This window comes from Mesoplodon densirostris, chromosome 7 (assembly GCF_025265405.1).
Source record: "Mesoplodon densirostris isolate mMesDen1 chromosome 7, mMesDen1 primary haplotype, whole genome shotgun sequence".
NCBI lineage: Eukaryota > Metazoa > Chordata > Mammalia > Artiodactyla > Ziphiidae > Mesoplodon > Mesoplodon densirostris.
Window position 1 is genome coordinate 56504414 of NC_082667.1, and position 22570 is coordinate 56526983.

At 54.2% G+C, this 22570-nt stretch overlaps 1 protein-coding gene across 5 annotated transcripts; it reads right to left on the reverse strand.

The window, feature by feature from the left end:
• Nucleotides 1-3905: 3905 nt before the first annotated feature.
• Nucleotides 3906-17606, reverse strand: TSKU (tsukushi, small leucine rich proteoglycan). 5 transcript variants are annotated; one of them, XM_060104238.1, is made up of 3 exons: nt 17513-17606; nt 12690-12838; nt 3906-6427 (listed from the first exon to the last, which is right to left on the reverse strand). In XM_060104238.1, the coding sequence occupies exons 2-3, from the start codon at nt 12721-12723 to the stop codon at nt 5358-5360; spliced, it is 1104 nt and encodes a 367-aa protein (XP_059960221.1). In that variant the 5' UTR covers nt 12724-12838; nt 17513-17606; the 3' UTR covers nt 3906-5357. The 5 variants fall into 5 exon arrangements, with proteins under 5 accessions (XP_059960221.1, XP_059960222.1, XP_059960223.1 ...); XM_060104239.1 differs by lacking the exon at nt 17513-17606 and adding an exon at nt 16709-16798; XM_060104240.1 differs by lacking the exon at nt 17513-17606 and adding an exon at nt 15195-15248.
• Nucleotides 17607-22570: the final 4964 nt, after the last annotated feature.

The following is a 22570-nucleotide window of genomic DNA, read 5'->3' on the forward strand; positions in this document are numbered from 1 at the left end:
TCTTCTGCCCAAAGGAGCCCTTGCATCAGTGTCTTAACAGTATTAGAGAACCTAGCTTTTTTCAGCCTAGCGTAGGGCTTTTGTCCTTTGCCAGTGCAGGAGGGCCGACGTCTCGAATAATCACTCAACTTTGGAAAAGTTGCTTCCTCTAAGAATCAACTAATTAGAACATTTTTCTTGCCTTGACACTTCTGTTCTCAAAGCAGTTTCTCTTTTTCTGTCTTTCTGTATCATTCCTGTATTTAGTAATTATATATACATGTTACATGTACATATGTGTATATGTCAAGAAACATAAATGTATGCTTGTGTTCCTAATTTGGAATATTTTGAGTAATGGGTATGCCAAATAAAATAATAAATAGCTTTTGGAATTAAACAGTAAACACAGGAAGACTTTCCCACCCAGCTCAACAAACACAATAATCCCCATAAATACAACCACTGGGAGTTAAATAAATAAAAGAGAAGAATAAACACAGGGCATGTAACTTAACTAGATGGCTATTTGCTGTTGCCAGATGTTAAGTCTGGACCAACATTAGGTAGTGACATGAAGAGCAATGATCACTGCAATCAACTACCTGCAAGCACTGGCATTGGTGTGTGTTGGGCAGTATTGGACGCTGCCACCACTGGACATTTTCCCTTTGTGGATATCAGCCATTGGTGAGGGCTGTCATCGATGGACATTAGGTACTGATAAATATTAGGTATCAGTGGACATTTGCTCCTTGGTCAAATTAGCCCACACAGAACACTGAGCATCAGTGGGCAAGCCCTGTTAGCCTACGATGACCTCTACTGTCTTGGTGGACATTAGGTACGAGTAGAGGTAGGCCTCTGCCCCCCACATGCCTGGCAGTCTTGTCCAGAGAAACAACCTATGAGCTGGTTTGGAGGCAGTTGGTAGGTGTTAGTATCTCCATTGCCATCTGCCCTCTCTCTCCAAGAGGGCAACCCTTTGGCCCCTTGGCCATGACAATTTGGGGAAATCAGGGGGTGGTATGATAACGCCCATGGAGGGAAATTACTGGATTTGAAAGAGCCTAATCAGCTCCCTGAGCTACAGAGGATTTGGGTTTCATACAAATCCATACAGATGCTCTTTTGCCATATTGACCAACACAGGGCGTTTGTCTCTTCCTTCTCTGTAATGGTATGATTAAAGCACAGCAGGTCTGGCTTCATGGGCAGTGGGACCTTAGAAGGGTCCCATGCTTGGTTTAAGGCTCTGCTCTTGCCATCTTGAAATTCTTAATAATTTTGAACAAAAGACCCCACATTTTCATTTTACCCTAGGTTCCACCAATTATATAGCCAGATCTGAAGCACAGAATCCTGGCCATGTGGTCATGTCACCTGCCATGTGACCTTGGGCTGCTCCTCTCTGGGCCTCCATCTTCCCATCTGTGAAATGGGGCCAGGAGGGGAAGGATTTTATCTTTGGCTTTTCATGCTCTAGGATCTAGAATCCATGGTCTGATTGGAGATACTTAGAGCTGCGTAACTCCACCCCCCCTTTTGTTTTCCAACAGAAAAATAAATGGAGTCCTAGTGTTTTTGGTTTCTTAGAGCACCTCTGCCCTCTCTGACACATGTGAGCTGCACAGCTGGCCCGGTCACTGAGGTAGGGCATTCAGGAATGAGAGACTTGCCATATGACAGATGAAGCCAGGCACAGGCTGCTTTCCTCAGCTGTACGGTGACAATAACATCCAGGGCAGTTATGGAGAGGAAATGATAGCATGTACACCAAGTCCAAGGACATGTGCCCAGTAAATGGCAACTGAATTATTAATGAAGTACAGTGAAATGTTTGTGACCCAGCCTATGCTATGATGGAAAACTGTACTCAGATGTTTCCCCATCTCTAAAACTCAACTAACATGTGTGTTGAAGGCCTATTCCATGTTAGGTACACAGGGCAAAGATCCTGCAAACTACACTATTGTTCCTCAATTCTACCATCTTAAAGCTTTACAAAATACTCCAGTTCTGCATCCGTTATCAAAATATGAGTCTAAGACTACACGTTTCTGTCATCTAATTCATAATTCAGTGGTTGCACGAGGGAGGAAACAAGCGTTTCTGGAGTGTCTATTTTGTGCCAGGCACTGTACTTGATTCTTTACAAATGTTACTTCCTTCATACAATCCTGTGCAGGGAGATATTTTCATCCCCTTTTCCAGGCTTAGAGAAGTAAAGTAACTTGGCCAAGGTCACACAACCGGCTCGTGATGGACCAGGATTTTAACTCTTTTCTGGGAACTCCAAAACGGAATCTTTGCACTAACCTCTGTAATTCTGTAAGATTCCAATGACCTCATTCTCCGTCCCGGGATTCCAGGAAGGCGGAGGGTGGCCGGATGAAGGCGGTCGGCGAGGGGAAAGAGGGGCTGGCTCCGCAAACTGCGCAGGTCCACTTTGGCCTCCGAGGCCCCGGGCTCCGCGACCTCTCTGATCTGGGGTGTCTGGCCATGCGTGAGCACGAGGTGGCGCTGCGGGCTGAGAGTCTCCGGAGGGGCCGCGGGCCGGCTGCCCCGCGGGGCTTCTGCTTTCTCTACAGCACGCAAGGGCTGTGGGTGTGCGAGGTGATGCCCCCACCAGGAAGGAGAAGCCCGCACGGTGTGGCGGCGTCTGCCCACCCTCCCGCTGGAGATTCACCCCCGCCCCGTTTTGCAGATGTGGAAGCTGCAGCTCAGGGCGGAGGTGAACAGCAGTAGTCCCGGCCTCCCTTCCCCTGCTTTCAGCGCCACTTAAGTTTAAGACCCCTATGTTCCATGGCCCTCCCCAAGGACGCCTTCTTCAAGTGGGGCTTTAAAGCCACACTGGGTGAAAGTCCCAGGGATCTCTCCCTCACCCCTGTATTTGAGGCCTCTCTCGTCCCAAGGCATGTGGGAGGATGGAGTACCAATCTGAGGACTGTGAAGGCTGGGATCTCACTCTCACCCTCCCCTGTCCCCCATACTTCAGATCCTTCCCATATTGGCGGGGGCCAGCCTCTGGCTCAGGGAGCCCAAGCCCTGGGGGGCCTAAGCCACATGATGGGCAAGCACCCCAACCCTACCCATGGCCTGAATGTCCTGGGGTCTGTGCCACTGTTCACCCATGACCCCTCTCAAGTGCCAGCCACCTCTGTCCAGGTCCACTTGTCCTTCTCAACTCCATGGATGAGCCTCCTCCAGGGAGCCTTCCTAATCCCACCGCAGAGCTCTCACAGGTCCCTGTACTGCTCTTACAGTTAGGTGTCCTCCATGTGTCCTTCCCCCTCCCACCCCAGGAACATGAGTCTCAGGGCACAGAGTAGACAGCAGGAAAAACTTGGTGGTAGTGATGGTGATGGATATTCCTGCAGTTCTTGGCTAGTTAGAAGGAAGAACTTGCTGACAGCAGAGCCATTCAGATGAGCTGGAAGTGGGTTCCCTGTCACTGGAAGTGTGCAAACAGGAGTTAGGATACCACAGCAGTCAGATGCCAAGAAGGAACACAGTACTGTCGGAGCTCAGTGGAGGGAGGTGGACGGGGACCTCAGGGAAAGCTTCTCAGGAGGTGAGGTGGGAACTGTGTCTGTTAGGCTGGGAAGGAGTTGAGAGGCAGGGATGGGGGCAAGGGCCAGGTCCCAGAGTAACAGCCTGAGCAAAGGCAGAGGCATGCAGGGCCTGACAAGTTCATGGAGTTGGGGCATAAGGGAGAGGGGAAATGAGGAAGGCAGGCAGTGTTAGCTGCAGTGAAAGGTGCCACCCACCCCCGAGGAACTCCCTCCCTCACGTCACCTCACTCCCCTAATCCTGGGAGGTTATTGGGCTTTTCAGAGAGAACAATCTTGTCTCAATTCATCCTTGTGGCCCCAGGGCCCAGTCTAGGGAATGTCAGTGGATGCTGGTCAAATGATGCGAAGAGGGCCTCTTTATAGTGTTTATTAAACCAAGGACCAGGTGTTGGGTAGGGCCAGTGGGGGAGGACAGAGCTCTCATTGTCCTGTGGGTGTCCCTGTGGGACCAGCCCCCTGACGCCCACATGGCCACGTATGGCTGGCTTTCACCCAACACCTCCTCCCCCAACCCATCCCCAGGACACAATGTTACAAAAGCGAACAAATGCAATGTCTTTCTTCTTTTACAAATGGCATGTTTCCGTCCCCTGCCAGCAGGGACCTGGATGGGGCGGGGGATGGGGGGTGGTGGGGAGGGGGTGGGGGAGTGGGGGGGTTTGAAAGTGACCGTCCATTAAAAAGGCAACAACTTTTATTAACCCCATGCTAAGGAGAGAGCCCAGGGCTGGGAAGCTGAGATGCCACCCTGGCAGTGGAGCATAAACATGGGTGGGGTCTCCCCTACCTCCTTCACTGTATTCTCAGTAGAATGAGCTGGGCTGTCGGGCATAGGGCCAGTGGGGTCTGAGGGAGCTCAGGAGCTCAGGGCCTGGAGGGGCTCCAGGACTGCATCTAGAGGCCAGTGTGAGGTGGAGACCTTCGGCCTCAGGGGTCAATGGGCGCATTTCCATTCTTGATGCTGGGGGACACCCCCACCCACCCAGTGGGAAACTGGCAGGGCTGGGACTTGTATCCCTGAGGCTTCTAGAGGCTCCGAGGTGAACTGACTTAGCCTGTGCCACCCCCGAGGCCCTGGTCTTTCCTTCTGGGGACGACAGGGAAAGGGTACAAATGGCAGGATGTGAGTCTTGGAAGCAAGGGGGAGCCCAGAAAGGGGAGAAGGAGGGCATGATTTAGAGAAGAGAGAAAAGTGCAAAGGGGCCCTGCTGGGAGGCTGGACATTGGGTCCATTCACGCTTCTGCCACTGTAGGACCTCAGAATAGCATTTTTCCTTCCCTAGGCCTGAGTTTCCCCATCTGGCACATGAGGAGGTGGACTAGATTTTTTTCTCCAGTCCTTTCTATAAAGTTCTATCCAGAGTTCTAGGGGAAGAAAAAAGGATGAAGTAGGCCTCACATGCCCAGAGCAAAGAGAGGGCTGTGTCGTAAAAGAAACCCATGCCTGAGAGGCTGGACCTCTGCCCCGCAGCACTACCTCCCGCCCGCCCTCCTCCTGTCATGGGTCAGGTTGGTCCAGGCCTCAGGGAAGGCACTTTGGGGACAAGTAGGGAAGGACAGCAGGGGACTGCTGTCTGGTTTGGCATCGAAGACCCTCGGCTTATGGTCTGGGGAGCAACATAGACAAATGGGCGAAACCTTGCTCCTGGGTGTGGGTCCCAGGTCCAAAGTCCCTCTTTCAACGATGCTGCCACACAGGCCTGCAGAGTCCCTGCTGGCATTGGCACATTAAAATATAAATTACCCAGGACCCGAGGGAGCCCAGGGCGAAGTCTGTTACATGGCCCCAGGCCATACCATTCGTCACAAGGTATCAGAGCCCCCGGCAGCTAATTCCTGGGTGTGTATGCAGTGCAGGGCCACCTTGGGGGCGGAGCCAGGCTGCCGGGGGTAGGTGCCCTCTCGCACCAGGCGCCGGCACTGCATGCCCTGGCCCACGCTGACGCTCTGCAGCGCTGGGAGGTGGAGAAGCAGCTTCTCGGGCAGGGGCACCAGGCCCGTGCCTGACAGGTCCAGCTCCTGCAGGGAGCCCAGGCCTGAGAACACCTCGGGTCCTGCCCACTTGAGCTTGGGGTTGCTTGACAAATCCAGGACCTGCAGGCCCTGTAGCTCACGGAAGCCATAGGGTGCCAGCTGGGGGAGATGCTGCAGGCTGCCCAGCGACAGGTGTGTAAGGCCCGCCAGCCCCTCGAAGGCCCCTGGGCCGATGGCCGCCAGTGGGTTCCCGTCCAAGCTCAGGTAGCGCAGGGGCAAGTCCCGGAGGTCGGGCACGGTGTGGAGCCGGTTCCAGGCCAGGTTCAGGCTCTGGATGGTGGGCGCCGGCAGGCTGGCCCGCGCGGGGTGGGGCACGAGGCTGTGGAGGAGGTTGTGCGAGAGGTCCACGTGCAGCGCCCTGCCCTGGCTGTGGGTGGCGAAGGCGGACACGGAGACCTCGCGGAGCCGGTTGTGGCTCAGGTTCACGTCGCTCAGGGGCGAGCTGGTGAAGCTCTCGGCGGGCAGGGTGGCCAGGCCATTGTGGCTGAGGTCAAGTGACTCCAGGTAGCGAAGGCGGGAGAAGGCCGTGGGCGAGAACCTGGTGAGCAGGTTGTGGCTGAGATCCAGGCCGGCCAGCGTGGTGTAGCCTGGGCCTGCCAGCATGGACTCGTTCACCGTCTCCAGCCGGTTGGAAGACAGGTCCAGGTGGGCTGTGTCCAGGGGGATGGGCACGGGCACGATGTGAGGGCCCAGGCCACTGCAATCCACTCGCGTCAGGCTGAAGCTGTCGAAGAGGCCGAAAGTCTCCACCTCACACTGGCATCCAGGGAAGCAGGGCCGGGTGGTCTGGGCCTCACCGGCGGCCAGCAACAGCAGCAGGGGCCACAGCATGGTGTGGGCTAGAAAGAGAGCCACAGGTGAGGGCTGGCGGCAGGCACCCCATACCAGGTGGTTCTAAGCCACCCCGTAAGACACCAGCCGATGTGTGTAGGCACAGCTGCAAATTGCCACCAGCCCCTCAGTGCCCCCAGACGCTTTCCCTGAATACCCCTCCGTATATACTTCCTAGTCCCTATTCCTCTCTGGCCTTAGTCTCCCCATCTGTATGGTAAAGGGGGTTAGGCCAGATGGCTGGATTTTAAACTGGAAGCAGGAGAACCCTTCCTTAAATAAGGTTAGCAGGTGAAAGTGGGCCTGTTCTGGTTGAAGTGAAGGTGAGGGCCTGGAGCCTTCCTTGGATGTTAAGGAACCCAGTTGGAAACGCACTGGACAGGATGGGTCTTTGGCTGGCCTCTCCAGCTCTGAGGGTCTAGGGTTCATGGGTTCATCCTGACCCAGGCCCTACTGCGGAGGGGTCACAGCACCCCTAGCTTAGGGGTTAGGGTATTCCATTTACCTCTGCTGAGCATATGTTACATGCTGGGTGCTATGTGCTGGGTGCTGTGCTAGCTGCCTCCCTGCATGGTCCCACTTAACCCTCACAACCACAAAAACTGCAAGGCAGCAATGCTGTCACCACTTCACGAAGAGGGAACTGAAACTTAGAGAGGTTCAGAAAGTCATGCATGGCCACAGGGAAGTGGGAGTGGAACCCAATGGCTCACTGCCGTGGTTTGGCAGTGGCTGAGCCATGCCTGAGACCCGCACTCCAGCTTCCCAGACAGAGGCCTCTTCCTGCAAGGGGGGTCTGCAATGACTGTCCCCCCCTCACTCCTTTTGCGGGTAACAGTGGCTGGGTCCACAGTCCCAAGCCCTCTCACCTGGCCTGGCCTCCAGAGGCAGGATCCTTCATTCCAGTTGGGGACCCTGTGCCAAGCCCCTTCCCCCTTGCCCTGCCCTGACCCCCAGCTATTAGGGCTGTTACACCTCTTTGGCCCTTCCTTTAACCTAGGGCAGGCAGCTGGGCTGGTTCCCCCATTATACAAATAAAGAAATAGAGGCTCAGAGAGGAAAAGGGTTTTACCCCAAACCAGTAAAAAGCAGGGCAGGATTAGAACCCAGGCCCACTCAGTCCCAATTCCTCTATTTTCATCTGCTGCCTCCAGCAGGACTGGCAGGAGAGATGGGGTCCAAGGGGGGCTCTTCCCACCGACACAGGCTACGATGCAAGCCACTGCCTCCGCCCTGGCTTCAGTTTCTCTCCCTGGACAATTGTAACAGCAGCTGCCATTGACGCCGGGCACTACATGTACACTGTCACCTTCAGTCCTCATACCCATGCACGTCTGTAGCTCCTCGGACAGTGGTGCTCACAGGAGGAGAGAGAGGGTTGAGCAGTGAAAGCCTCTAACTGGACAGTCTGTGGCTACACTCTCCCTCTGCACAGCAGCCACTCAGCCCGCGAGATAGAGGGCACTAACTAAGCCTCACTCTAGCAGGTTCTTCAGCTCTGCACCCTTGCCCCGCTGCTTCATCTTCCCCCAACCTGTTCCTCCCCCTGGGCTTCAGGGAGGGGTGGACCTGGGACCTGCCCACCTTGTGGACTGGGGGTGGCTGTGGAGGGAGCAGCAGGATAGCTTTACTAGCCCTACATGAAAGTTTAAAGGGGCAGCCACTTGATCTGCACTTGGGCTCGGAGCACAGGCAGGGAGAAGGGGCGCTATTCTCCCCTGCCCCCCATGTGGGCCCCTCCTCTCCTGCCCCGTTCTGCTGTAGAGTCCAATTTGAGGATTAAACCCGGCCCAGGTGCATCCTGGGCTTGGCCCCAATTGAGGCAGGACAGAGTGTTCCAGTGTCTGGAACTGAAAGGAACGTATTAAGTTACCTCACACCCGCTTTGTTCCCCTGGTGAGCTTCTCACTGCAGGGGTTCATTACCACCTAGGGCCTCCTCTTCCCTGCTAAGCTGATCTGCCCATACCTACCCTTCCTGGGGTTTAAACAAACACCAAAGACGCACAAAAAGGCCCCAAGATTACCCTTTGGTTCCCAAAGGTGATTATACAATGTGCCTCTTAAGTGCCAAATGGCCCCTCATGAGCTCCTGCTTCTGTAACACCGCCCAACGCTCCCCCTCCCCCTCTAGAGAGGGGGGCCTCTCAGGCCTCGGCTTCGTCCTCTCTACCACAAGGCAGTATTTCCTGCCCTCCTCACATACGTTGACGCAACTTTCACTGTAGTGCGATGCAAACTGTGAAGAGCTGTGCACACGTGCTGAGTGGTCACCACTGAGCCACGGAGGCAATGGTGGTGACAGCTGATACAGAGGGAGCAGGAGTGTAGATTGAGACCCGCCTGGGTAACTGTGCTTGTGAGGCTCCCAGGGCACTGTGGACAAGGTCTCTGCTCAGCCCTGCACGGTGGACACCTCTCCCTGGGCCGCTGTTCTGTGCTAGGTCTGGACGTTAAGTGGAAAGTGCTGACAGTGACAGAGCCTGTCCTCACTAAGTGCTGGACACATGTTCCCTCATGCCATCCCGTCACTCCAGGAGGTAAGCAGCCTTATGTCCATGTTACAGTGGAGGAAACCGAGGATGGCAAGAGGAAGGTAGCAGAGCCAGGAGGTGAACTCAGGCCTTTGTAACCTCGTAACTGGCTTGGTTCAAGTGGAACGTGTACTTCTGTGTGTTGCTGGGGAAAGAAGAGCTAAGCATCCAGAGTCCTAGGGCCACGCTCCAGCTGCCATCGGCTGCTGGGACAGGTAGGTACCAAGCTTTCTAATACTCAGTGGCTCTGGGGCTTTCCTGAGGTCACAGCGGAGCTCAGAGTCCTCTCAGGGCCGTCCAAGGCTGTTGGGAGAAGAGAAGGAAGAAATCTCTGAGATGCCGCACAACTTTGCACGCAGAAGGGGGCAGAGGCAGAGGTGTGGGCTAGTGGTCTTTGAGGGTCAGTGCCCCTGTTCTGCTTAGAGGCAATGTCCCCTTTGGGGTAACATAAGGAGGGGTGCCGTCATGTGAGTGTCTCACGAGACGCTGGGGTCTGGCATTGCTGCTTGGAGCAAAAGATCCAGGAGCCAAGGGGAGGGCAGAATTTTCCCAGGAGGAAACTGAGGGAAGATAAGGAAATCCCCTGTTGGGGGCACAGTCCCTGATAATTTCCAAAAGACCTTTGCTCATTTGAGCTGTGAGGGCTGCAGAGCAGTGCATGCAATCCCTCACTTTAGTGATGAGGAAGCTGCGGCCCAGAGAGCATGCAGTGACTTGTCCCTGGGTCCTCAGTGAGGTGATGGCAGCCAATGCTCAGGCTCTGACTCCTGACTCCTGGCTCCGGGACCAAGATTTCCAGCCCAGTCAAGATGGCTGTGGAATCTCCCAGGGATCTTATGGAGTCAATAAAAATAATGCTCAGAAGAGTCTGCAACCTCATGGAGGAGGGGGCTGATGCCATAATGCTAGAGATCATAAGGATAAATTGCATGCTAAGAAAAGTATAACTATGCATTAAAAAAAACAATGTAAATCGTAATTTTAGAAAGTCTAGAAGAAAATACGTCAACCCAGTAGTGGTCTTTCTTTAGATGGTAGAACTTTGAGTGGTTTAACCATGTCTTAATCTCCTTTTCTCCTCTTATTTCCTCTCTTATAGTAAAAAATATCTGTAAAACACACTGAGTAATGAAGCTTCCTAATAGGACTGCCTCATGGCCATCTCTGCTTTCTCTGATCTTGGCTAGCCACAATCTGAGCCCCAGTCTCCTCATCTGTAAAATAGAGATGTTAAGAGCCATCTCACAGGCCTGTCACGAGGATGAAACATAATGGTGGGAGTAAGGCACCCAAGCAGGGTTCCCAGCACAGGCGAAGGGTACAGTGGGGACCCCCTGCCTCCCTCCACAGAGTGGGAGTGGGTGGGGTTGGGATAAGTGGGTGGGCCTGACCCCATCTCTCTTGCTCCTTCCTCCAGCAAATATGTATCAAACATGTCAAAGCTCTTACCACTGCCCTGTTGGAAAGCAGTTCTTCCCTAGGAAGCCACACTATGACTATGCTGTTTCTCAACAGGGCTGCTGGGTCTGGGAAGGGATGAGTAATGTGAGTTCCTCTTCACAGAAACCATTAGCCTCAGCTCCACAGAGAGGAAAGGCCTTCTTAGAGAGTGAGAAGGCCTTGGACACCAACTTGCAGTGTGAACAGAGCAAGTCACTTTACCTGGACCAGTTCCTTCAGCTGTGAACCTGGGATGCTAATGATGGTCCTATCAGGCTCAGAGAGGATGGTTGTGAAGATTAGACTGAGAAGACCAATGCCCCAGTAGAGAAATGAGGCCCCAAGGGGTAGAAGCCACATAATGGAAACACTGTACCTTTTCATTTTACCTATAATATCCATAGCCACTGCAGACAGAATTAATCAACCACAGCACTAAATCGCTAAGTGCAAGGCAGTGTGCTAGGCCCTGTGAGGTGTATGTTGGGGTCAGGGTGGGAGATCCCAGGGCCCCTGTCCTCATGGGGCTTACAAATCTGCAACGGGGACAGGAGAACAACGCATATCAAGATCACTAGCACCTGCCTTAGATCCAGGAGATCAGGACTCTAGTTCCGGATCTGCTACTAATTGTGTGACCTTCACAGTTTTCTTTCTTTCCTGGAGCCTCAGTTTTCTTTTCTGTGTAGTACTGACTCTGCCTCCCTCCCTCCCTCTGGGGCCCTGTGATCTACCCTCGGGAGAAAGGGAAAGGCAGACAGGTATTCACCATGGAAGGCCAGGGGGGATCTCTGGCCCAGGATACATCACTTACTTTCCAAACCCTGACCTGCAGATAAAAGGCATCTACTGATCAGCCAGGTTATAGAACACAAGGGCAGCAGGACAAAGGCTTAGTAACTGTAGCCACCCTTGGTTAGGGGGATATAGCATAAGGTCCTCTGGACAAGGGCCATGAGTTATTCCTTGTTGGGCCCACTGTGACTCTAAGGAAAGTGTACAGATGGCCCGTGAGGTCAAAAGAGTCAGTGGTGTGGCCCTAACAGGCCCCACTGCGACACTCCAGACCCTGCTAGGAGAACCTCTAAAACAGCTTTGGCTACATCATCCCCCATCTCAAAAACCACCCGACTTCTACTTTACCTACAGAAATCAAGCTCCCTCTGGCACAGAGGTATCTGCAAGTTGTCCCCACCTTCCTCCCTCCTTCAGCTGAACTCCCCTCTTGATCTGAACCTATGGTGGTGGCCTTTGGGCAACTCTCAGCCTCTGCTCATACTTTTCCAAACTCAGAGAATTCCAGGGCTGGAGAGCTGGAAGGCCCCTCAGAGATCACAAGTAACTGAGGCCCAGAGACGGGCAGTGATTGCAAGTAAACGGCAGAGCAGGGCCCAGGACCTGGCTTCTGACGCCTCACACTATTTCCAGGACTGCCACATCCCCAGGCCTGCCCTGGCCCTGCCAGTGCAACAAAGCCCGTTCTGTCCACTCAGGGTCCGGGGCCACGCCCCCTCCTTTCCTTGCTCCCGGGCCGGGCCTCTCACACCACACTATCAACACACCTCCTTCAGACACACACTCGGTACATCCTCTGCCGTTATTTACCCGCCCGTTTCCTGACTTGAAGCGTGAGCAGCTTGGGGCAGTGACCCTGCCTTCTTCACCTGTTCATCCCTTCCCCTACCTGGGGCCGCAGCCAGGCCTGGCAGGCCCGGCAAACACGCTGGATGAATGAAGAGCCCAGAATTTAGAGTCAACCACGGGACTCACACCCGGCTGTGAATTCAGCTCTGTACCTACTAGCCTTGGGCATGTCTCAACCTTGCTGAGGCTCAGTGTCCTCAACAAGGGCGACAACACAGGGTTGGTGAAAGCATTAGGGGACAGCGTGTGAAACAGGCAGCTCAACTGCCACACCTTGAGTGCTGAATGCATAGTAGGCAATGATGGTGATGATTTATTAAGCTTCCTGAAGGCAATGACCGTGTTATTCCTTGTTCTGTTCCTCCCTACCCAACTACCCAAAGAGGTGCCAGCACCCGGCGGATCTGTGACTACTGTGCTAACATCCTCTGGTCACCGTGCTGGTGTCTGCTGACAAGGCCCCAACCTCCCTCCTCCTCTGAGGAGGGCTCCCTGGGGTTAGGGATTCCAGCTCGGGTCCTCCTGGCTCCAGCTGCCTGCCCGTGGTGCTGTATCCCAGCATCTCGGGCCCCTAGATTTGCCAGCTCCTCACCACAACTTCAAAGGGGAGTCCCTGGCCAAGGGGTGAGGCGGGCAGGGGGCCGAGCTCCCACCTGAGACGGGCTCTGTCTCCACCGGCTGCTCCATGCTGAGACGCCTCCAGCCCTACTTATGTTCATCGTGAGCTCCCTCAAGCTGACGCCAACGAAATCCCCAGGTGGAAATTCCATTAACGTCCTGGCCCCCAGTGGCTTAGTCAGTTCTGGAAACGCAAGGCAAAAAGAACGTCAGGGCCAAACTCCCGGAGCCTTGCGGGTCGGCTCCCCCAACAGAAGCTCTAACGCCGCACATCTGTACAAACACGTCAGCTCGCCACGCACTTCTACAGCAGCATCTCGTTTCTGCCTCACCACAACCCTTGACCGTGGGGATTACTGTCCCTGTTTTGCAGACAAGGAGACTGACATTCAGCTGAGGAGGAGAGGAACCAGGTCTCAAACCTACATGTCTGAGCTCCAAATCCAATGCTCCTTATATGGCTGTGCCCCAACTTACAAACGGGCATGTGTGGGTCGTGCTGGACTATAATTACACTTACCTGTCTGTCCTCCTGTGGGCAGGAATGGGGTTAGGTTTACTTTTATGTCCTTGGGCCTGAGTGCCGGGTCTGGCACAGAGCAGGTACTATATGAAGATATACCAGGCAGTTAGAATACTACCACCTCGCCAAAGGATACCTCTCAACCTTCCCAATGCCTCCTCAGCTCTTATCTGTTCAGTCACCCTGCAAGATCAGCAGGTTACATGGCATTGTATCTATTTTACAGCTGCGTAGAGACCCAGAGAGGTTCGGTGATCTGCCCAGAGTCACACAGCCAGTGAGGTCAGAGGCTGGACTCAGAATCCAGGTGTTCTGACACTGAGTGCCTAGCTTCCTCCATGACATCATCCCTGGAGGATAATCTACAGGGAAACAGACAAGGCTCCCAAGACTATTTTCTCCATTCTGAAGCTTCGCAAGTTCCCTTTGGCCTGAGGCATGTGTGGACACACGGGCAGGCAGTGTGGGGCAGAGGAAATGGGTTTTACGGTCAGGCACACCAGGTTCCAGCCCCACCATACCTCACCTGCCAGGAGGCCCTCTCCCCTCTGAGTCTGAGTCTTCATCTGTAACATGGTGAGAGACCTAGTACTGCTCCCAGCAGGCCACTGGGATGATCACACAAGGTAAAGTGAAGACTCAGCCCTGGGCCTGGTACACACCGGTGCTCACTGCATGTGGGTTCCTGCCCCCTAATGGGTGATTTCAGGGGCCAGGAAAGAAAAAGGAGCCGTGACACCAGCAGATCTGAACGCAAGGCAGGGGCAGAGGATAGAGAAGACGACAAAGTGGATTCTTCCTTGGATTCTCTCCCAGTGCACCATCCAGGGTCCTGCTTGGGCTACAAGCACTGACCAGGCTCTACCAGGGAGGTGGTAAGGGAGTTTGGAAAGGTCGCAGAGGCCAAAGCAGGCTGAAGGAGTTGTGTCACCTGTGACAGGATGAGACTCAGCAGCTACCACTGGGTGGGTGGCTCACTGTCTTCCCCCTCCCTCCCCCCGCCACCCCAACCTTGCACAGGTCAGGTTCAGGAGACCTCCTGGCCTGGATTGCTCCAACAGCCTTGTTCCTGGCCCTCTGCTTCCAACTGCCGGCCATGCTGGGCACCAGAGTACAATCCCGGCAGAAGACCAGGACCCCATCACTGCTCCTGGTTTAAAACCTATCCTGCAAAGACAGCTTGCTAGTCTAGAGGCCCGTCTTACTCATCGGGCCCCACATCTCTGCACAGGCTGTTCCCTCGGATGAAGATGACAGAGACACCCTTCTTTTCTTTGTTTTCCATGCAAACTCTCACTCATTCGATTCAAAAGTCACCTCCATGAATAAGCATCATGTCATCTTCAAACAGTGACAGTTTTACTTCTTTTCTGATTTGGATTCCTTTTATTTCTTTTTCTTCTCTGATTGCTGCGGCTAAAACTTCCAGAACTATGTTGAATAATAGTGGTGAGAGTGGGCAACCACATAGCTGATTCACTTTGTTATACAGCAGAAACTAACACAACACTGTAAAGCAACTATACTCTAATAAAGATGTTAAAAAAAAAAAGTCACCTCCTCTGTGAGGTCTTCCCAGTCTAACCTGCCCGTCATCCAGTAAAAGGTCACCCTCTCCCTGGGCTCCAGTGGCCCCTGGGTGGCCCCGTCAAGATACGACACACTTTGTGCTGTGTGGCCATCTCCAAATCTGACCGTCCATCTCCTCTCCTGTATGGGGCCTGGCCATGCGAACGGGATAAGCCAGATGAGTGAAATGTCCTAGGCAAAAAGCTTCCCTCTGCTTAGGAGAGGGTACCAGTGGTCCAAGCTTGCAGGATACTTAGGGCTTTCCCGGGGGGTGACATCAAGTTTAGAACCATAGTAGATGCTGGCTCTGCCTTCTATTGTCAGTGCAATCCAACAAATGTCTGCATGATGTAATACAGACTACAAACCTCTTCTCGTTTTATTAGCACATGTAATTCATTATCCTATTTAACATTCACAACAGATCGGTGAGACCGGAATTACTAACCTCATTTGAAGGATGAGGAGACTGAGAATCAGAGAGGTAGAGTTGCTTGCCTAAGGCCACAGAGCTAGGAAGCAATGAAGTAAGTGAAAATCTCCTCTGACTCTAAGAGGCTGGAGCACTTAGCCTCCAGATTGGTCTCCCAGGCTCCAGTACCACCCACAAGCCAGAGGAAGGTCTCCTAGAATTACCAACGCCACCCTGTCATGCCAGCTTAAAAAACCCTCCAGCAGTTCTCCACTGCCTAAATCCCAGCTCCTAGGTCTGGCATTCAAGGCCCTCATATTTGGCCCCTGCCTTCCTTCCCAGCCTCAAGTTGAATTCCAACCCTCCCTCTCCAACCTTGCATCTGACAGTCCACAATGCTGACCACCCCTGCACTGTTTCAGAACACACAGAGCCGGGCAGGGCAGTTCCCTCTGTGGGAGATACCTCCTGCCTCCCTCCCGGGTGTATTCACCTGGGTTCCCCAGCCTGCTGCTTTCCAGCCTTCCCTTCCTGGGCTGTAGGGGCTCCAGCCCACCTTACTTCATCCCTACCTAACTTCAAAGCCACCTCCCCTCTCCCTCTTCAAAAGAGCAAATTAGTGCCTGGGAATTGGTCAAGTCAGAATGGAGGTGTTAAATATCAAAGTGCTTCCAGGTTCTAGGATCTCAACCAGTCAGCCAGAACAGGAAGGGAGGAGAGAAGCTGTCAGCACCTCCCTTTCCAGAAGGGAAACTGAGGCCCAAAGAGGGAAAGGAAAGTGCCCACAGTGAGGTGAGTGGCTTGCGCCCATCCTTCACGTCCGCAGCATCAAGCAAAATTCTAGGTTAAAGACGGGGATGGGTGGGGGTTAGGGGCAGGGGAGGGAAGGTGTTAAAGGGTTATCTTTGCCACCCAGGATCAAAAGGAGGCTCCCGGCAGCCTGAGCCCCTCCTTCTCAGGTCAGACCTGAGCTCTGCAAGTCTGGACTTATCCGAAGGGTAGAGCAGGCAGGGAGGATCAGAAGCTCCTGAGTCACCTCCTCACCCAGGCCAAGTGTGGGCGGGCACTGCACCCCAGGCCGTCTCTGCCTGCGTTGGTTATCGCCACCGCACGCTCTGCCCCGCGAGGGAGTTCTCACCCTCTTCCATTACAAGGTGACTGCGGCTCAGAGAGGCTGAGCAACTTGCCCAGTGCCATATTGTGGGCCAGTGGACATCCCATTCGAAACTATAGTGTGTGCAAGGTTCCTCCTCCCAGCAGCCCAGCTGGGGGTCCCGGGAGCCGGCGCCGCGGGCAGCCGTCGTCGCCTTCTCACCTACGGGATTGGAGGGCTCGACCCCCCCCCCGCCCCCGCCCCCCGCCCGGGGCAGGATACAAACGGAGAGCGGATCTCAAAGCGGAGCCGGGGGCAGTGGCTGGCCTCTCCGCCAAGCAGACACATCTTTCTCGGTCACATACACTCTCTCCGAGGAGCGTGGGGCGGGCAACACCAGCTGCCCGCTCCTCTCCTCTCTTCAGCCCCCGATCGGGGGCCAGGACCGGCTGCTTACCTCTCTCCTCCCAGCCGGTTCGGCTGGCGTGTGCGGCACGCTCTGCCCAGCCTCGGCTCGGGTCAGTCCTCAGGCGCTGCCGACTGCCCCACCCACAAATCCTATCCCATCCCCTCGCGGCTCTAAGGACCCATGGAGGTGAATGAGGGGAGGGCTGCCAGCGCCCCCCGCCTGGGCTGCAGTGGGGAGGAGGACGGGCGCTGTTGCCGAGGAACCGGGAGAAAAGTTTGAAGCCAAGTCTGGGCCCGGGTGGACAGCAGGGGAGCGAGGAGTTGGGGCGGTGTCTGGCTCTCGGCGCGCACATACTCCACGGACACCCAACCCAGACACGTCGACAGGCACAGACCACGTACGCGGACACAACGATGCGCCCACCAGCACTCACAACCAAACGCGGGCCCACGAAACGTGGACACAGGCGCAAAACAGCCTCCTCAAATCACGGACATACAAAGGCACAGGCAGATGCATGTCCCCGGACCAAATTCACAAAGACCCACAAACGCGAGATGCACGTGTCCGCACAAAGACCCCAGAGGCGCCGGCCCACGCCCACGGCCCCCGGTCACAGCCTTTGTCTCCTGGAAGCCCCCTTCTAGGTCCGGGCTCCCCACTCTGGCCGAGTCCCGGGCGTCAGGCCGCCGCTGTCGACGCCCTGGGTCCAGGAAAAGTTGAGGGGCCCCGGCCCCGCCCCTGGGTCCAGCGCCGTTCGCTCGCGGGATGGAGCTGCGAGGTTGGGGTAGGGGGGCTACTGTCCTTCGCCCGGTGCGCGGACTCCCGCTCCGCCCGGGGACCCGCACCCACCTGGAAGCCTGCGCCGCAGCCGCCTCGGCACGCTCACCCAGGCGGCCCGGTCGCGGGCCCTCTGGCCGGTGCTTTTCTCAGAGCGGCGCGGCCCGCCCCCCGGCCCCCCGGCCCCCCGGCCCCCGCCCGCCGCTGGGCTCTCCCCGGCCCGCCCAGCGCCCAGTGGCGGCTCTGGCCAGCCGCCGGGCGATTTAGGGAGTGTCGCCAAAGTGCCGGCCTTTCCCGGCGCGTTCCCCGCTCCGCCCCCCGCCCGCCGGCGGAGCCCTTGCCCAGCCCGGGTTCCACCATAGGGAGCGTCTCAAAAGTGCGCACGCAGCTCCCGCCCACTTCAGTCGGCCTTGCTCCCAGCTTCTTGCATCCCGGGTCCCTGCCCCCTTCCGCGGAGCGCCTGAGCTATCTCAGCAGATGGCCTCACGGTCGGGAACATCTGGAGGTCGCTGGAGTGTGTGTGTGTGTATGTGTGTGTGTGTGTTTGTGTTGAGAGAGAGAGAGAGAGAGAGAGAGAGAGGCAGAGAGAGAAAGAGATTGGGCGGTGAGGCTTCCCTCTTCTCGAGTTCATCCCCCTATTTTTTAAAACCGGTGACAGAGGTCCAGAGACGTTAGTGAGAGGGAGTCCAAGAATCTGAAGCAGGGAAAGACTGGCTGAAAGACGAACCGACAGAGAGGAGAGAGCCAGGCTTGGGCAGAAAAGCTGGCAAGAGAGGAGAGAGAAAGCAACAGACTTTTTTTTTGTGTGTGTGGAGGGAACCATCGACTTCTGGTTGGATTTCTAAGAAGGGAAACTGGGAGTGTGACTAGGCAGCAGTTTTTAAGTCGATTCCTCCCCCTGCAGCCCATCCTCTCTCACCCCTCTTTATGGTAAAAAGTGCAGGAAAGCATCCAAAAAACCTTTTTTACATGGGGGTTGGGGGGAGAAATTGCCTGGTGAATGCATTCCCTAGAAGGGGCTTGTGGGGGGTGGTGAGTTTGAGTCTTCCTGTCCACACACCGAGACAGTGTCGGGGTGAGGGAGGGGACAGTTCTCATGCACCCCAGAGGTATGTGGCCTGGGGGTTGAGGGAGGTTTTGGCTTTGAACCCTGGACCTCCCAAGAGCTTTCGTGCTGTGCAGAGATTGGGCAGTGTTCCCCTTGCAGTGGCCCAGACTTGCACACCCAGTCTTTTTGCTCCTTCTTTCCTTATTACTTTTTTTTTTAATTAAAAAAAGTTGCTTGGCCGTGTGCGTGTGTGTCTGCTTGTCTGCCTGGGGAAGGAGAGGCAAGTAGGGAGGAGGGGAGGGAGGAGTAGAGGCCACTACCCTAGGCCTCAGGGCAGCAAAAACAAATCTGCCTCCCAGAGAACAAAGTGCTCTTGCAGGTCCTCGCTGGCACTAGTCTGTGTGGTTGTGTGATTGTGGTGACTCTGCTCACCTGGGCCGAAACCTGGGAGCCCTGCCAGTTAGGGAGGTGCAGGAAGAAGGCTGGGAGCCCCGTCTTATCAGTTTAGGACAGGGAAAGCTCCCCTCTCTCCTTTCTGCCTACCATTGTCCTCCCCTAATTAGAATCCCAGCTTCTAGAACTGGGAGGCCACCAGCTCAGATGTCTCATCCAACCATCTTTGAAATTGCATCATAGGCCCCTTTGCACCCTGTCACCTCCTCACAGTCATGCTTAATAAAGGGGCCGTTGAGATTCAACTCTATCTCCTAGTGGTTCTCTGTGCATCCTGGGGCCCTCGGGAGGGGTTAGAGCCCTTCCTGCTCTTACCTACCAGCCCAGAGGGGAGAAAGACCCGAAAATCAGTGCTTGGTGAGGTCCCCAAGCTTGGACAGGGTTCAGGTTCCAGCCCTGCCACTTACCAGCTCTGGGTAATCTTAGGGAAGTTACTTAACCTCTCTGAGTTTCTGCAACTGTAAGAGAGCTGTTGTGAGGCAGGAGTAAACAGTGACTTAGTAAAGCATTAGTCTGGCTCACAGGAAGCACCACTGTGGGCTGTTATTGCCATTATTATTATACCAAGTTGTCTCCGGTCAGGGATGGGGTAGAGTCTGGAAAGCTGAGCAGGCTTGGGAGGGGAGGAGACAGAGGAATGGTCACCTGACCCTCTGCTGGACTAGTCCACCTGCCGGCTGTCTCCTGCCCTCCCGTGGCGGAGGGGGCTGTCTTTCAAAGGAACCCCTGCCCCCCTCCTTTGCCCTGGCCTGGAGAATGTGGTCCTCCCCTCCCTTGTTGTGGAGTTGTGGAGTGACGCTCGGCTCAGCATCTGAGCAATGGAGGTAAATACTCAACTCCCAGGGCACTCAGGGATGCTATCTCCCACTGCCTTTTGTCTGCAGGCGCTAGCCAGCAGGGCTGGAGGCCCCAGGCCCCTCCAAAGGGCCTGTCATGTAACAGAAGCGTGACAAACAACCCTTCACACCTTGGCTGGTGGCTGGCAATAGTTTCAGAGTACTTCTACCTTCATCATTTCCCTTGATCTTCCCTAAGTGGGAGGTGGCCTCCAGGGACTTTGGATTGGGAATCTCCATCAGCCCTCTTCCCCTCCCCCACAAGGGTCCCTTGGCCTCCAGCCTCCCCCTCCTGTCTGCTGTCCACACTGCAGCAAAAATGACCTTTCTAAACTGCAAAGCTGCAAAATGTATCATGACACCTGCTTAAAACCTTTCGATGGCAAAAGCCAAATCCTTAGCTTGGCATTCAAGGCCCATGTGATATGCTCCCCTCACCCCTACCTCTTCAGCCTCATTTCTGGACACTCCCCTCTTATACATCCCAAGCTCTAGTCCTCTAGTCACATAAAACCAGAAGGAGGGAGGGGAGGGAGGGGAGGGCCTCTGCATTCTTGAAATCTCTGTCCAAATTCCCCTCCCCCAGGAAGCCCAATGCCTGGTGAAGTTGGTTCCCCCTTCTATTATGTTGCCACAGCTTTTGTACATATGCACTATCACTTTCCATTCTCTTCACCCTTCTTGTGGTCATCTTGGCTGTTATCTCATGCCAGGGACTGTGTTGGATACCTTTAAGGTCATCACATCATTTAATCCCTATAACAACCACCCTAGATTGATAGTGGTGAGGCCCAGAGAGGGCAAGAGATATGTCTGGGGTTACACAGCATGTTCTCTGCAGAGCTGGAACAATAGTTAGGGCTCTAGTGCTCTTTTTACTACCTTACAATCAACACAAGAAGCAGAATGTGGTGTAGTAGAGAGGCCTTGGAGCCTAAGGGTCCCAGGTGCAAATCATTGCTCTTGTCCCTGGCTACCTATGGACTTTGGGCTAGTCAGTCCCTCCCCCTGAGCCTCAGTTTCCTTACCTGTAAAATGAGAATAACTAAGAAATGCTACCTCACAGGAATATAGAGAGGATCAAATGAATGAATACATATATAAATATGTTGTAAGTTGTAGGGTGTTGTGTACTTTTACTTGACCAGCCATACTTCAATTGGGGGTGTTGGTTGAGGATCTCTTTTCTCTCAGAACTCTCCAGATTGGAGGCCAAAGTCACCATTAGTCCCTTTGGCTACCTTGCTCTTTTCCCACATTTTGAGAAAGCTAAAAGGTCCTTCTTTTCTCTCTCTTATCATAGCTGTCAAGCCCTGACCAGAAAACCCTCCAAATTCAAAGTATTTCCATGAAGCTGCAGGATCTCTATTCTTCTTGCTGCATTTTCTTCTTTCCAGTTGTCAGAAGCTGGCAGATTGAAAGTTAGTAGAGCATCAGGACCATGTGAGGAAATAATGGAAAAAAAGACCGGAAGAAAAATAATGCCAGTTCAACCTCCTTCTGATTCTATAGATCTGGGTTGGCCTGTGATATGTTGTATTTTTTAAAAACACCTATGGTGGTTCTGATGTCAGTACAGGGATTGGCGGACATGGCAGAACGCCTTAGGGCTTGCAAAGTCTTTCCATCCGTATTCCCATTTTTAAACCTCTAAGCAAACTTTTTAGGTAGGCTCTTATCACCTCCATTTTAAAAATGTGGAAACCGAGACTCAGAAGCGACTCATCCAGGGTCACACAGATAGAATGTAAAACTGGCTCTTTGAGACAACTCCAGCCGTTCCTCTGCAGGGCCAGATTCCGTGCATAGGCCTTTCTGGTGTCTCAGCAGTCACTGTACAATGAACAGTCCTCCCCTCCTGCCAAATCAAATGCTTCCCTAAATATTTCTCTCCCACTCTCCCACCTCCATGCTTTTTCCCCTGCCTGGAATGACTTTCTCAGCCCAATATACCAGCTGTAGTCCTTGCTGTCTTCCAAGCCCTGATGCCTCCTCCACAAAGACTTTTCCAGTTCCCACAGTTCCCCAAGCCTGGAAGCACTTGATTTGTGCTTTGGTGCAGCCCCCTCTCCAGCCCTGCCTCCTGCTGAGACTCGATGTTCCAACATCTTCAGCTATTGGGGTTCCCTGCATTCTGGCAGTTCCTTGCTGCCTCCACGTCTTTGCTCCTGCTGTGCACCCCCAAGTGCCCCTTGCCCTACCCCATCTCTTACTTGTCATTCAAGATTCAGCTCAGGTTATCACTTCCTCCAGGAAGCCTCCCCTGATCTTCTCAATCCTTAACTCTACCATTGGAGGCCCTTCCTCTGTGTTTCCATGGTACAGTGAGGATATCTCTGTCATGAACAAGATTGTTCATTCATTCTGGCAAGGCACAGATTTTGGAGCCAAACTGCTCAGGTATGAATCCCAGCTTCAGAGTAGGCAAGTTCTTAATCTTGCCTAGTTCTCTGTCTTACTTTTCTTTTTTTAAATTATTATTTTATTTATTTTTGGCTGCGTTGGGTCTTCGTTGCTGCGCGTGGGCTTTCTCTAGTTGTGGTGAGTCGGGGCTACTCTTCATTGCGGTGCACGGGCTTCTCATTGCGGTGGCTTTTCTTGTGGAGCACGGGCTCTGGGCGCGCGGGCTTCAGTAGTTGTGGCACACAGGCTTAGTAGTTGTGGTACACGGGCTTAGTTGCTCCGTGGCACGTGGGATCTTCCCGGACTAGTGCTCAAACCCGCATCCCCTGCACTGGCAGGCAGATTCCCAACCACTGCTCCTCCAGGGAAGTCCCTGCCTTACTTTTCTTA

Coding starts and splice junctions, on each gene's coding strand:
- TSKU (XM_060104237.1), bottom strand. CDS start 17,012: ATGTGCGCGCCGAGAGCCAGACACCGCCCCAACTCCTCGCTCCCCTGC. Junction 6,428..16,708: donor AACCGGCTGGGAGGAGAGAG/GTAAGCAGCCGG, acceptor CTCTCTTTCTAG/CCCACACCATGCTGTGGCCC.